General features: G+C 38.8%; 1 protein-coding gene across 1 annotated transcript; it reads right to left on the reverse strand.

The window, feature by feature from the left end:
* Positions 1-214: 214 nt before the first annotated feature.
* Positions 215-3,316, reverse strand: LOC121757730. The gene is made up of 3 exons (XM_042153230.1): positions 2,913-3,316; positions 448-610; positions 215-367 (listed from the first exon to the last, which is right to left on the reverse strand). Exons 1-3 carry the CDS (start codon positions 3,314-3,316, stop codon positions 215-217), a joined length of 720 nt encoding a protein of 239 aa, XP_042009164.1.
* Positions 3,317-16,105: the final 12,789 nt, after the last annotated feature.

Raw genomic sequence — 16,105 nt, forward strand, 5'->3', positions numbered from 1 at the left:
AACAAAACACTGTTACCATATCACCCCACAAATTAATTCAAAATTTGAGGGAGATTATGAAAACACAGCCTTGTCAAATCACTGGATAAGAAACCCAACCATTACGCAAATCATCCAACATTTTTCCTATAAGCAAACTCCGCACACACACAGAGCAACCTACATTACCTAAACCTCATCATGAGAGAGATACTCTACTAATTAGTAAGAAACCCTAACTCCTCACTTGGTTGATCAGTCTACCGACGACCACCGGAGAAGTAGCGCTGGATCCACCACGCGGTGGATCGAACACCACCGGCAAGAATTCCGGATTGTCGCAGCCAAAGGTGGAGCTCTCGAACCTTTTCACTAGCTTCTCTTTGCCCTACAAAATCATATACTCAATTAATTGTGTATCAAACTGCAAATAAGCAACTAAAATTCAAATTAATGTAGTACTAGTACCTGAATTCTTGCCCATGTTATGGCACAAAATTTCCTAGATGTGAAGATGCCCTTGTCCGTTTCCAAAGGCCCCCATTTGAAACCCTGAACTATTTTCTTGAACTTCAAAGCATCTCCACCCTTTGTGAAATTCACGAACGCATACCCAAGATTGTCCTTACTCCTATCAATCCCAATTTAATTATCAGAAAATTGGAGTCCAAATCATGACAACATTATTTAAAGTGCATCATATTTGAAAAATAATCTCATAATTGCAAAATAAATCCATAATTGTGATTTATATAGCAGCAATTAAATAAACAAGCTACCTAAAATCCATTGGGAGATACATGAAATCGTACTCCAAAGAGTGTGAGGCCATCCACAACGCTGTCTCTATACCGTCTCTTAAACCGTCTCTTAACTACTATTTGAGCACTATTTGAGGGCCCCACTGTCCTTTTTTCCTCCATCTCTTAACTAAGAGACGGAACCTGCAACGCTCCGTCTCTTAACCGTCTCTATACCGTCTCTTAATTACTATTCATTCAATTTAATTTATAATTTTTTTTTAAAACCCAATTCAATTTAAACAAACACACTTTATTAAAATTAAAACAAAAAAAAACACACAAAATAATTTTTTTTTTATTAAAATTCGAATTTTTTTTTAAAAAAAATATTTATTGCGTCAGCACGTGACGACGCCCACTCGCGGGCCGGCGAGTGGGCGTCACTCACGACGCCGGGCTGCGCCACGTCGCCTAGGCGCGTGGCGAGACAGCTCGTCTCGTGGCTCGCCGAGGCGAGACGCGCGACGAGACGCGCGACGAGACGGGACGAGATGGAGGCTGCAACGCGTCTCGCCGGGGTCTCGTCTCGCTGAGACGAGACGCGAGACGCCGGCGAGACCCGTTGTGGATGGTCTGAGGTGCAGTAGCTATCCAGAAACTCGAGCATGAACTCCCTCCTAACACATTTACACAATCATGAAAAATTACCAAATTATTCTGAGTTGATATGGAATTTAAAATTTGATTTCAAAGATGTTGAGACTCTTAAAAGTAAATTGATCTACTACTAGCTAGGAAGGCCTGCATTTAATCACTTGTGTCACATAATTAAAATTGACACGGTGCATGACATATAATACAGGTGGCATAGAATTGGAAATGAAGAGTCTCGATCTCCTAAAAAAACTACTACTAGTAGTAGCAGTAATCATTTCTTATGATAATAGTAAATGACATTTGAAACAGAATATTTATGAGATTGGAGATTAAGCGGCTACCATTAGGCCATCCACAACGCTGTCTCTATACCGTCTCTTAAACCGTCTCTTAACTACTATTTGAGCACTATTTGAGGGCCCCACTGTCCTTTTTTCCTCCATCTCTTAACTAAGAGACGGAACCTGCAACGCTCCGTCTCTTAACCGTCTCTATACCGTATCTTAATTACTATTCATTCAATTTAATTTATAATTTTTTTTTAAAACCCAATTCAATTTAAACAAACACACTTTATTAAAATTAAAACAAAAAAAAACACACAAAATAAAAAAAACACACAAAAAAAAAAATTTCAGCGAAAATTTGAGTTGGGTTGGGTTATGAAAATTTCAGCGAAAATTTCAGCGAAAATTATGGCGGAGCCGGAGCCGCCATAGTTGCCCTCGCCGTCGCCGGACATCTTGAGTTGGGTTATGAAAATTTCAGCGAAAATTTAAGAGAAAATTTAGATGATAGGAAGAATAGATGTGTAGTTGTGTGTAAATGAGGATGGGTTTAGGAGTATTTATAGAGTAAAAAATTTAATAAAAAACAAAAAAAAATATAAAAAAAAAAACAAAAAAACGGTAATAATACCGTTACAAAATTTTTTTTTTATTATTTAAATTCGAATTTTTTTTTAAAAAAAATATTTATTGCGTCAGCACGTGACGACGCCCACTCGCAGGCCGGCGAGTGGGCGTCACGCACGACGCCGGGCTGCGCCACGTCGCCTAGGCGCGTGGCGAGACAGCTCGTCTCGTGGCTCGCCGAGGCGAGACGCGCGACGAGACGGGACGAGATGGAGGCTGCAACGCGTCTCGCCGGGGTCTCGTCTCGCTGAGACGAGACGCGAGACGCCGGCGAGACCGTTGTGGATGGTCTTAACCTTCATCGGTATTACAAAAAAAGAAAAATGGCCACTTCAATTTATTCCAGTGAAACAGAATTTTTTCTCAAACAACAGTAAAATAGTGCATTATGGTACAAATAAAGCCAAAATTATTCCTAAGAAAAGTCGAATTTTTGCCTTATGAGTTATTTCATTACAATTTTACTAGAACACTCGGCCCTAAAATCCCAGAATCGTTCCAGGAAAGAATTGTTTAGATGTCGGAAAAAATACTTTAAAACTTACTGAAAATAGGGTTACAGCTATTGATTCAAAAATAAAGAAAAATAAAAATGAGGAGAGATATATACTGTATATACCTTAACTGATTAGGAATGTTTCGCAGCATAACAGTGGTTCTTGATGAGGATGATGAAAAGTGATGAGTGAGAAGAGAAGCCTCTTTGTTCCTGGGTGGCTTAGTCACACCTGATTTTAGGCCTTGTTTAACGATGGAGCAATCCAATTTCTCAGAAGCATTCTTCACCTGGATCGGTGGCGGCGGGGGGGAAGAAGAGTGGTAGATGAAGTGAGGCAAAGAGCGTTGAAGGTAAGGCACAGGATGGTATTGATAGCAGTGCGACTGAGGAGGAATATGCCATAGCAGTTTGTGAGGAGGAGAGGGAATATGGTTGAGTCTAGTTGGGCGCCATTCTTCAGCTTTAGGGTTTAGTGGTGGTGTAGGCCTCAGCAGTGGAGAACTCTTGCAAGATTTGAAACACATGATGATGCCGATGATGTTAGAGAATCTCAGCTTTGTTGATGGTGGTAGTGATCGTTGCTCGAATATATAGATAGAGAGAGGATGAGTCAAGTAATGAGTAGTAAATAAATTAACCAAAGAGGTCATCCGCAACTCGGTCTCTTATCCATTTCTTAACCGTCTCATCTCTTCACTATTCATGGGTCTCACTGTACTTTTCATCCCGTCTCTTAACTAAGAGACGGCACCTGCAATCCTTCATCTCTTAACCATCTTTTAGCCATCTCATCTCTTAACTATTCATTCAATTTCATTTTTTATTTTTATATCCAACAAATTCAATTAATAAAAACACACTTCATTAAATAAAATAAAATAAAATTACAATTTAAAATTCTAAAAAAATAAAAAACCACATTAATAAAATCCTAACAAAAATAAAAATATATGTATAATTTAAAATCTTCCGATTCTTCTTCTTCTACGTCGATCCTCCTCCTCCTCTCTACGTTGATATTCTTCTAGCGATTCTTCCATTATTCGACGCATTTGCTCAAATGGATTCATGAATGGATTAAATTTGGGATAAGAATAATATTTTGAGACGAAGAATGTAGAGTGTTTGAGTGAGAATAGAGAGTTTTTTATGGTGGATTAATTTGTGGGGATGATTTGATATTTATAGAAGTGATTGGGTCTAAAAAAATACAAAAAAATTAAAAATATGTAAAAAACGGCTAGTATATTTTTGGGATTTTTTTTTAATTTTTGAATTTTTTCTGAATTTAAAAAAAACAAAAAAAATATTTTTTTCGGATTAAAACGACGCCCACTCGCGGGCCGGCGAGTGAGCGTCACAGACGAACCGGAGCTCGCCACGTCGTCAACGCGCGTGGGGAGCTGTCTCGCCAACCATCCCTCCGGGACGAGACGCTTGACGAGACCGAGACGGGACGCTGCAACGCGTCTCTTAACCGTCTCGTCTCGGAGAGACGAGATAAGAGACGGTTAAGAGATGCGGTGCGGATGAATAATAAGTAAAGGAGGTTATAGAATATAAAAATATTTCCATCAAATAAGACAAATAGTTAAAATATCATTAATTAGAGAAACTAACCTTAAGGCTTAAATAGATACTCCATAGAATAATTTTGACAAACATATTAAATTGTAAAATATGACTGCTTTTTGGAAATAAAATAAGTGTAAAATTCATACTCCTGTGTGGGATTAACCCTGGTCCTAATACGAACTAGAGTCTTATTTTCTTCAATTTTAACATTTAAATTAGACTTTAACAGTAATATGGATAAAATATTTATATGTCCTATAAGAATATACACTCTTGTTTGGCATGAATTTTAATATATAATTGATAAAATAAGAAAAAGATAAGTAAAAAATTATTAAAGTATTGTTAGTGGTTAGGAAATGAGTCACATCTTAATAGAGATAATTGAGATAAAGAGTTTTTAAAATTAAAAGATGCATACACTTATGGATGTCCTGGACAAATCTTGGCCGTCCACTGTTTATAAAATGTTGATAGTATGGACTTTGATGATAAGTCATTTAAAGTATATAGATCATTGTTTCAAAACACATAACACCAAAGAAATTAAATAATTGAGCATAACTCATTATAAATCAATCTATTACTCTTAACTTTCGTTTTCAGTCTTTATTTGTTAGCTAGAACAGTTTTTAAATTCTATTGTCAGTATATATAATTAGGTCATTTGAGTTTGTTGGATATTGATCAATTAAAGTGGTTTTAAAGTTATTCTTGAAATGGCCAAAAGACACAAAAGCCAAATATCACATAAACATGATTAAGGCAAAAACCATTACATGCATTTCATATTTTTCACATTGGTCCAATACTTAGGAGACCAATTGGCTGACATAAATACCTAATGATGTCTAATTTATACTTCCTTTGTCCCAATTAAGTTGAGTCATATTTCTTTTTGAGACGACCCAATAAAATTGAGTCATACATAGTATTTCTTTTTGGAACGTTTGTACCAACTTAGTTGGGACGGAGGGACTAGGGAGTACAATATACTCTATGCGTTCACGCACATGAGTCTTGACTTTCCATTTTAGTTCATTCATGAATAGGAGTTTTAGTTCATTTTTACTATCAATGATAATAGGGTCACACATTCGGACATTCCACTAAATTATTCCAGTCCTATTTCATTTAAAATTGGGATATATATTCTACTAACTTTTTTTCATTTTTTTTAAATATTTCTTAAAATTTGTATCACTAAGAAATAAAACTCTTAATAGGGGGATAAATTAAAAAGAAAGAATGTACTATGTGACTATATATATTCACATAGGATACAGAGATTATTGTAAATTATAAATGTTGACATAAATGACTATTTTGATTTAAACCGATTATATATAAAATTGACCGATTAATCATAAACAATTTGCGTAAGGCCACCCGCAACGCGTCACGCGGGTGGCCCGTATCCCGTCACTCAGGGACGGGACGGCGGCGTGACGCGTTGCCGCGCCCCGTCTCGTCCCCAGCCCGGCGGGAAGAAATGCGAGACGACTCGAGTCGAGGCGACGTGGCGCGCTCCCAGGCCATGCGTGACGCCCACTCGCCGTCCTGCGAGTGAGCATCGTCACGCTGACGCAATAATTCATTTTAAAAAAAAAAGTGAATTAAATAATAATAATAATAATAATAATAATAATAATAATAATAATAATAATAATAATAATAAATGTGAAACGGTAATATTACCGTTAATAGCCGTTTTTCCTTTTTTTATTTATTTTTTATTTTTTTACTCTATAAGTACTCCTAATTCATCCTCATTTCATACACAACTACACATCTATTATTCCCAAATCATCTCCATTTCCTCTCTAATTTTCATCTAACATCTCATCACAAAATGTTCGGCGACGGAAACTCCGGCGGTGGCGGCTCCGGCGGGTGGGATCTCAACGCGTTCGGCGACTGGGGGAGCATGTACAACACATTGGGTGGTTCCGGTTCGTCGACGCCGGGGGTACCAACCACAGAATTTTGATGTTGATGCATACGCCCGTCCCTCTGCCCCGCGGTATTCGCAGGGATTATCCCAAATTCAGGAGGATTATCCGGTTCAACCCACTCCGGAAGAAGGCCGAGGCAGGGGAAGAGGCCGAGGCGGGGGAAGCTCCAGAGCGGAGGCCGAGGCGGACGAGGAGGAGGAGGATCTAGGCCGGCATCCGTACGACCCCAAAGAAACGCTAGCGGTGTACAACGCCTGGATCAGCGTCTCGTACGATCCCATCATCGGGAATTAACAACCCTGGAAGTGTTTCTAGGAAAAGGACACCGAGGCCTACCACGAGATTAAGCCGAAAAAGACCCGCCGCCACACATATAAGATGCTCCGCGCTCACTTTGACCGAGTCGACAGAGAGGTCAAACGATTTTGTGCCATCCACAAGAATGAAGCAGCTCATTACCAATGCGGAGCCACGAGAGCCGACATTCTGAGGTCGGCTTTGAGGGTCTACTTCGACGACACCGGCAAACAATTCAAATATGTCGATGTTTGGGAGGTTGTCAAGGACGAGGAAAGGTGGGCCGACGGTGTGCGGTCCAACACGGGCTCGACGTCGAAATGCACGAAGCACACGGCGAGTGGCCAATACTCGTCTGGAGAGGGCGGTTCGGGCAGCGGGCACTAGAGTTTGCTTGGCAGGAGGTTGAGACCCCGACAGACGATGCCGGGGGATCCTCCCGTGGGCGCCGTCGGCCGCAAGGGAGAGAAGGCGGCCAGAGGGAGGAGGGACAGAGCCAAATCAAGCCAGGCGGGCTCGGGCTCAGGGGGACCCCCCAACTCCCTTATGGCCATGTACATGACCGCCACAATGGCGGACACTTCCCGCTTTACGTCCGCTCAATACCAAGCCTGGCTTAACGGAGTTGCGTTTATGGCGGCACAGCTTGGCATTCCGCCTCATCACGGCTTCAGTGCACCTCTACCGCCTCTGGGGGATGATTTGCACTTCATTTTCATTCGCACCACTTGTATTAACGAGTACTCTCTCTATCTTAATTTCTATACAAGATCAACACCGAGAAATGAATCTGAACAACGAGCCTAGTTTAGGGATGAGCGGTTCTCAAACTCCCCCAATCCCCGTTGGAGGCGGATGGAATCAGATGCCCGGGTACTACAACATGTACCTGTGGCAGCAGATGCTACCCGGGATGCCGACCGGAGGGAGTCCGGCGGGGGGGTTCCCCGCGATGCGGGGTTGGGCACCCAATATGCAGATGATGTCGGGGTGGGCACCCAATATGCAGATGATACCCGGGGGAGGTTCGGCGACGCAGGGGACGCCGGGGGGCGTACCGGCGACGCAGGTGACGCGGGGGGGACGTCTATCGCCCCAGTTTTGATTTTTTTTACTGCTTCGTCGCACACATCGACCCCAACGGATGCGCAGTTCATGCCGAGCGGTTTTGATGATTTTGCGTTGTCGGATTTGGGGTTTGATAGTCTCGGAGTTCCGGAAACTCCCGTTCAAACGGGGGGAGCAGTGCAGGGTAGTGGCGCCCCAAAGAAGAAGGGCAAGGGAAAGAAGGTCGGGGAGTCGTCGCAGCCGGGTGGGGATGACCCCACGGTACGGAGAAGGTGGACGGACGAGGAGAATGTTGCGCTGTCAAAGGCGTGGGTGAGTGTTTGCGACGATCCTCTTGTTTCTAATAACCAGAGGATCGTCAACGTGTGGGGCAAGGTAGCAGCAGCCTACCAGCTATTTTGCCCGGAGGGGAGGCCACACAACGGGGAGGATTGCCGGAAGGCGTGGAACCGAATCAGGGCTGCCGTCTCCCAATTTTCGGGTTTGTACGCCAACGCCCTCCGCATGCAGAGTAGTGGCCAAACGGAGGACGACTGCAGGAGGATAGCGGAGAAAGCCTTCCCCCAGCCCGGGTTGTATAAGGACTTCACCTACTGGAACTGCTATCTTGTGCTGAACGACTCCGAGAAATTCCGAGTAGGTGTCGACGCTGGCTGGCCGAAGAAGCATCGATTGAACTATACCGGGGATTACAGCGGCAGCAGCGGTGGTTCCCACGACCTCCCCGAGACGGACCAGGTGCTCCCCAACCCTCGTTCGTTCGCCCGCCGACCTCGCCCCGCTGGGCAAAAGCGGGCGCAACGGGAGGCGAGGGGGGTCGTCGGGGGTTCCCAGGAGGTCCAGTCGGCATCCCCCTTTGACCGCCAGTGTACAGAGGATCTCAAGTACTTCGCGCGTCAACAAACGCGCCAGATGATGGTGAAGACGGTAGCCGAATGGCGAGCGGCGACGGACCCCCAGGAGAAGAGATTTCTCTTCACATTGCTCGAGAGCATGAATGACGATCTGCGTAGAGGCGGCAGCAGCGGTGGCAGCGGAGGCGGCGGTGGCAGCGGAGGCGGCGGTGACAGTGGCGACGGAGGCGGCGGTGGCGGTGGCGACGGCGACGACGGAGGCGAGGGAGCCGACGTGTGATTTTTTTTAAGCAATGTACTTTTTCGATTATGAATGTAATTTTTTTATTAATGTACTTTTTTAAAATTTTTGTAATTTTTTAATTTATTGTACTTTTTTAAAAATTAAAATAGTATTATTAATGTTTCTCGTATATGTCTCGTAAATTAAATTCCGTATATTGTGTTATTAGTGATATGGCTATTGATGTGGCTGGGCTATTTATGATATGGCTAGGCTATGGCTGGGCTATTTCTAATATGGCAGGAGGATTTTTAGTATTGATGATGTGGCAGGAGGAGTTTGTGGCTGGGCTATTGCTGGGCTATAACCATTATGGATGCTCTAAGAGCGTCCACTATAACATGCCCGCGGCTATAGCCGCGTTTGGGGCGGAAGCGGGGCGGAAGCGGGGCGCCTTATAGTGGCGGAGTTGTCCGCCCCGGAGGTGGACGCGGCGAGGGGGGAGGGAGGAGGCGGACGCGGAATAGCCGCGTGCGGGGCGAGGACGCGGCGATGGAGCTATAGCCGGGCCTATAGGCGCAGCGCCTATAGTGGCACGAGGATGAAGCCGCGGCTATTGCGCGCGAATTTTTTTTTTTTTTTTTTTAACATTTCAATTCACCTATAAATACACCCCACTCCATTCATTATTTTCACACCATTCAAACACAACATCTATACAAATTGCTCTCACTACAATTTGGGGTCGGAAATGAACAATTTGTGGAGAGACAACTGGAATGCTCTGATTCAACAGGTGCAACAGGATGTAGCGGCCAGTTTGGCGGAGGAGGCGGAGGATGCGGAGGAAATGATCCCTCGTATAGTCGGCCTTTCTTAATCCACTAATTAGAGCCCGATAAATTTGTTAATAATTACTTGATATATTATAAAATGAAAGTTGATTATAAAATTTTGGGGCTATTGGAGTTGTCCACTATAGTGGTGGAAATAGAATTTTGGGGCTATGGACAAAAAATTGGGGCTATGGACAAAAAATTAGGGCTATGGACAAAAAACTGGGGCGAGGCTATTGGGCGTGTCCACCTTACAGTGAACACCCTAATCACACACACTTTAATTTGCTCGACTGCGGTGGAAGTGGATAATACCACGCAAAGGGGAAGAAATTTAAAGTCAGTCTTTTCAATTTCCAACGACCTATATATGCTCAATTTATAACCTACTACTACTATTACTCATTTTCAAAAACAGAAATCATTAGAAATAATTGTCTTCATTTAAAAAAAGCTGTCTTTTTTGTTTATGGGATATTTGTGTTGGTTATTTTAATTAACGTGGCATAGATAACGTGGCACGACGCATGAAAACATGTGTGGGTTGATTAAATATGCTCCCCTTCTGTCTACAAAAATATACACTATAAATTTAAACGTATAATTAATAAAATAAAAAGAAAAAAATTATTAAAATATTATTAAGGTAGAATAACTCTTTCCAAAGAGTTATAAAATTACTCTACAATATTCTACAACTTTAAATATGTGTCTTTAAATAAAGGGATATTAGTCCCTAAAACCATGAATTTTACCCAAAATTTGGTATTTTCCACTAACTTTAAAATTGGTCTAAAATATTACAAACTTTGCACTTTGTTTGGTATTTTCCGCGGCATTTCAATCACCATATTTGACTAACTTACAAGCCTTTTTTTATCATACTTGACACAATTAAATAAATGTTGTTTTTTATGTAACTTTTTATCCTACTTGTTATGAACTTAAAAAGTGGTTTAAAATACAATAAAACATATCACGGTTGCCCATGTAAAATAAGATTTTAATGAAAACATCTTATATTAGTCGGTTTGGAAAATATCAAACAAACTGCAAAGTTTGTGATATTCTAGACCAATTTTAAAGTTTATAGGAAATACTAAATTTTGGGCTAGGTTCATAATTTGGGAGGTTATATCCAAATTCTTCCATAGATCCATGACTGGGCCCAATATGTGACTAAATTTAAATAGGAGAATAAAGAAGACAGAAAATACACTTGTATTTACTTCCAAAATTTTTGTCCCCATCCCTATTCACACATGGGACGATTTCCCACTCCTCCGAGGGACAGGATTTCAGTCTTCTTTATTTAAGTCCTAGTTCTCTGGTGAGATCAGCCCACACTGATATCAGATTACAGTCCGGGAACCAATCAGAAGATCTGTGGTTTAGTACTCAAGATCTTCACATGGAGAAGACGCGAGTCATCTTCGATTCTTCAGTGAAACAACGAGGTAAATTGGTTAACTCCGTAACAAGCATGTTTAAATAATCTGCTAAATTGATTAGAATTTTATGTGATCCGTTAGAATTCACGCTTCCGCTGCCTACCCCTTCAATATTAAGCTACAATCTAGTTACAAAATAATCTTACAAATTTATGAGAAAGAATTTAAGAATACGAAATATGCACGTCGGGCCTCTTTCTTTTTCCCAAGCCCAAATTCGCACTCCCCCACGACCCGAGTCCGATCAGCCGGCGAGCCCAGGCAGCGACCTGTTGCCCGGGCCCTTAAATAAATTAATAGAAAGATGAGATAAAAAAGAATGTCATCATAAATGTATGGGTTGTATATTAACAAAAGAATTGTACGTAATTAGAGCAATATCTTTAAAAAGCATATTTAATAAAAAATAATCCGATTCCTTAAATAAATTTAAAATATTTTTGAGGTATGGATATTCGTAAAAATTAATGTCACAATCAATAGACAATACTTGAAGAATTATTTAATTATAAAAAAGTTGAAAAATGAACTTCTCTTGCATGTCACAAAATTACGTGATAATATTGATGATCAAATTATATTTAGAAAATTCGTCAAAAATATATAGTAAAGATATTTATAAAAAATATGAGCATGTGATAAGTTTTAATAAAAATATACACCCTTCAAGGTATCAAGGGTATTTTCGTCCGAAAAAACTTGGAAATAGTAAAAAAGTACTTCGATTGATATTAACTCATAGTTGACGGACCTCAAATGATATTTTTAAAGTTCACGCAAAAAAAAGATGTTCTTCTAGAGTTTAAGCGTAACAAATAAAATTAGTGAGCCTAAGATACATAGAGTTTAACGATCGAATATATCATTACTGATAGTGACTTTATTAATTTTTTCTAATTTGGTTGCGAAGATTGAATATATTTTTTGAGTTGAAAAGGATGGGATTAATAAATTTTAAAGTTGTGATTGAATTGATAAAATCGTTAACTAAAGTTTATTTTTATCCCCTACATTTATCTTAAAAAACATTTTGGACATTTGGTCTTAAACAATAGTATGTTTTAGTCAAAACTTAAATTTTCCGTTAAAACTAATAAACCTAATTAACTTAATTAATAACTTAATTATAATAACTTAATCAAATTAATAACTTAATTATAATCTAATACCTAATTAACTTAATTAATTTAATATTAAAATTTATAAAAAATTACTTAGAATAAAAATTGATTAAATTATGAGTAAAGGCCAAAAATGGTCCTGAACATATGACGATTTTATAATTTTGATCGAGAACATTATCTATTGAATTATTTCGTCCATCACAATTGAAAATGGGTCGGATTTAGTTCTTTTGGGCAGTGCTATTTAAAATTAAGAGTCAATTGTTTAGTCGAATTTGACCGAATTATGGATTTAGATTAGAAGTCTTAATATTTTTCAAAAATAATATTATTATTCTAAAAAACCAAATTAAACTAAAAAGAACATATTGTCCGTTAATTCTCCGATTCTTCTTCTTCTTTCTCGGTTCATCTTTTTTTAAGAACCCTAATAGATCTGGGTGAAACCGGCTCCGGGAAGATGACACAGATATTGCAATTTCTCGACGAGGTGAGATAAATGCAACGTGGAATGATCGAATGCATGCAGCCACAACGAGTGGCGGCCATGAGCGTCACTGCTCAAGTTGCTCGAGAGAAGGGGGCGAAGCTAGGGCACGAATTCGGCTACTTGATTCGATTCGAAGACCGCACATCGAAGAATACAGTTCTGAAATACATGACGGATGGAAGGTTACTCCATGAATTCCGTCAACAGCTTCGCGAAGTGCCGATTCTCCCCAGCTTCAGTGTGATAATGGTGGATGAGGCACATGAACGAACCGTCAATTTTCTTTTCAGTTTGCTCAAGGATGTTGCTCGAGCTCATAAATTATGTCTCCAACTATGTAAAGAATATTGACGGTTCGTTCATGTGCCTCATTGATAAGACTCATTTCATGCATGTGTTCTGTGATAAAACTACACTCAATTCTGTAATCTGACGTGCAAATGTGAGCCAGATGTGTGTGAATTCCGCAATATTCAGAAAATGAACGGATCAATTGGGCGAATGGACATATCAAGAGGAATGAAGTCAAAACTGTAGTGCTAAGTGGATCAAGTCAGAATTAAATGGAGTCAGCAGGAGTACCCCACATAGAAGATGGAGCTGAAGACCCCCCCCCCGAATAGCCAAGGGCAGGAATGACATTTCGAGAGGATGGTACCCTGGGGATCAAAGCCCTACGCCTCTCTATAAATAGGAAGCCAAGTGCGAGTAGGAGGGGGGACGCTTACACTTACACAGATCTATAAGTTTAGAATTCAGCTCTCTTCTATGGCTGAAATGGTAGCTCATTTTACTTCATTTTCCTGATTTCCGTCACACACACTTGGGTTCTAGTTTAGTTTTAGTTGGGTGGTAGTTTTTAACAAATTTGAAGTTGTTTAACACCGTTCTGAGAAGGAGCGAAGATACAATCTATCTGTTTTGCTGCTACAATTTGCTTCGGTTATTTGTTACTTGACGACTTGGTTGATTTTGGAAGCTTTTGAAGTTATGAATTCAGCTTTACTCGGCGTGTTTAGTTTCTTTATGCATAATCTCGCTTATTTACTTGTGCATCTGATTCTGAGTATATTTTGGTCAAGTAGGTTTGCTGTAGAAGATCTGTTGAATCTGAGTAGCCGTTACGATTTTCTGTTTGATTGTTGAGGATTTCTGAATGAAAGGTGTTAGAATGTTTAGATCTGGTCGTTTGCAGTATGGTAGAGTAGATCTGAGCAGGTTTATGTTGATTGAAGGTGTGATCATGTCTGATTTAGCTTCGGAAGTTGTAGATCTAGTAGTCGATTTGTGATTTCTGCATGATTATGGCTTAGATTCTTGTTTACATAGATGTTGTTTAATTCTTAGGGCATATTTTAAACTACAAGTTTGTTATGTTAGGTTTGTTGGGTCACAAGTGTTCGGAAATGTTCAGATCTAATTATGCTCTGTTTTCATGTTGATTCTGTAAAGGAGATGAAGTTGTTAGAAAAGGTTTACTTTATTGTACGTTTCGCATGAGACTGGCTCTAGTTCACTTTTACCTTGTTTGGCCATTTCCGAAAATTACAGTATGAGTTGATCAAGTAGATTTCAATTCCGTTTAGCAAGTGGATCAATTTAGTTAGTTTAGTCTCCCAGTTCATTCAATCGAGTAGTTAACTTAATTCAACCTGTGAAGCGTGGCAGCAGTCATCCCATTTTGTCCTCAACAAATATAGAACACATTGTCTCTGTGGGATCAATCCTTACTTCCCTTTACTAATTAATACTCCCTCCGTCCCAAGATAAGTGAGCAAAAACTTTTCGGCATGGGATTTAAGGAAATAGGGTTTTGTTAGTAATGTGGAAAGTGAATAAAGTAAGAGAGTTAATAAAGTAGAGAGAAAAAGTAAGAGAGAGAATACCAAAAAAGGAAATGATTCACTTATCTTGGGACGTCCCAAAAAGGAATGTGAGTCGCTTATCTTGGGACGAAGGGAGTAGCATTGTGGGTTAAGGTTTTGAAAGCTCTGAGTTCCTCCATTCGCGCACAAGATAAGCCGGGATTAAGTCAAGTTGATCAGTCTAAATGTTCACTGGATCCTTTATAGTTGGATCAGTTTGACCTTCCGATTTAATCAGTCCACAACGACAGGAGAACTCATAAAACAACTACGAGAGATACGCATACACAACAAATAAGATCGAGCTTTCACTCATCCACCATTATCACACTGAAGCTGGGAGAATCGGCACTTCGCGAAGTTAAATTGTGCAAAAAAAGTTGATTTTGCACAATCAACTACGTTAATTAATATTAAATTAATTAAGTTAATTAAATTATAATTAAATAATTAATTTGATAAAATACGTTTGACAGTTAGTTTTAACAAAAGAGTGAACTACATAAATGGTACCTGATCATTCACTTTCGCACATAAATGGTACCTGATCTTTATTTTATATCGTTTTTGGTACCTATAAATCACATTTTTGATACCTGATGCAATTTTCATCCCAAAATACCCTCTAAACAATTTCATTTTTCCATTTGCGTCATAAAGAATATTTTGGGCATTGACAAAATTAGTACCAAAAGTGATATTATAATATCTTCTCTCATTCTCCTCACTCTTCATACTATTATTATTAATCAATATTAATATTATTATTTGATGTTATAAATTAATAATTAATTTATTTTTTAATATTATTTAAATATACTTAATCATAATTATAGTTATAATTATATTTAATTATTATAATAATATTATTTCTATAATAGTAAAAACTAGTAGTAATTAATAATTAATATTTTATATTAAATTAATAACTAATCAATATAGTCTTAATCAAAATTTAAAATTGTGAATTGTATTCGTAATGATAAAGAGTTAAATATTTTTAGTTATGTGTTTCAACCCTAAAATGAGTATAAATAATTTAATTAAAAATATTTAATTGATTTAATTATTTTAAATAATTAATTTAATTAGGTGTTTTGTTATTGATTTATATTATGAATGCAATTAAATGTATGTATAAAACACTAAAAAGAATATAAGAAAAAGAAGAGAAAAGAAAAAAAGATGAAACATAATCTAAGGAGAAAAAAGAAAGAAGAAAGGAAGATAAAATACTAAAAAGAAAGAAGAATAAACTAAAGAAGAAAAAAGAAATAAGAAAGGAAGAAAAAAAAATCACATATTTGGTTCTATTTAATTGAAATTTCTAAAAATATCCCCAATAACAAAAAAATCATATTTTTGGTACCTAGGGTTATTTTTTTGTCATGAGGTACCAAAAACGATATAAAATAAAGATCAAGTACTATTTATGTGCGAGAGTGACATATCAAGTTATATTTATGTAGTTCACTCTTAAAAAAAAAAGTTAAATTTAGACCAAAATAATATATTTGGGGCCAAAGCTAGCTTTTCCATAATTTAGACCAAAACAATTTATTTGGCACCAAAGCT

Source organism: Salvia splendens, chromosome 12 (assembly GCF_004379255.2).
Source record: "Salvia splendens isolate huo1 chromosome 12, SspV2, whole genome shotgun sequence".
Lineage (NCBI taxonomy): Eukaryota > Viridiplantae > Streptophyta > Magnoliopsida > Lamiales > Lamiaceae > Salvia > Salvia splendens.

Excerpts from the sequence above, each read along its gene's own strand:
- LOC121757730 (XM_042153230.1), bottom strand. The coding sequence starts at position 3,316 with ATGTGTTTCAAATCTTGCAAGAGTTCTCCACTGCTGAGGCCTACACCA. Across the intron at positions 611-2,912 it reads AACATTCCTAATCAGTTAAG|GAGTAAGGACAATCTTGGGT; the intron begins GTATATACAGTA and ends TGGGATTGATAG. Across the intron at positions 368-447 it reads TAACATGGGCAAGAATTCAG|GGCAAAGAGAAGCTAGTGAA; the intron begins GTACTAGTACTA and ends ATGATTTTGTAG.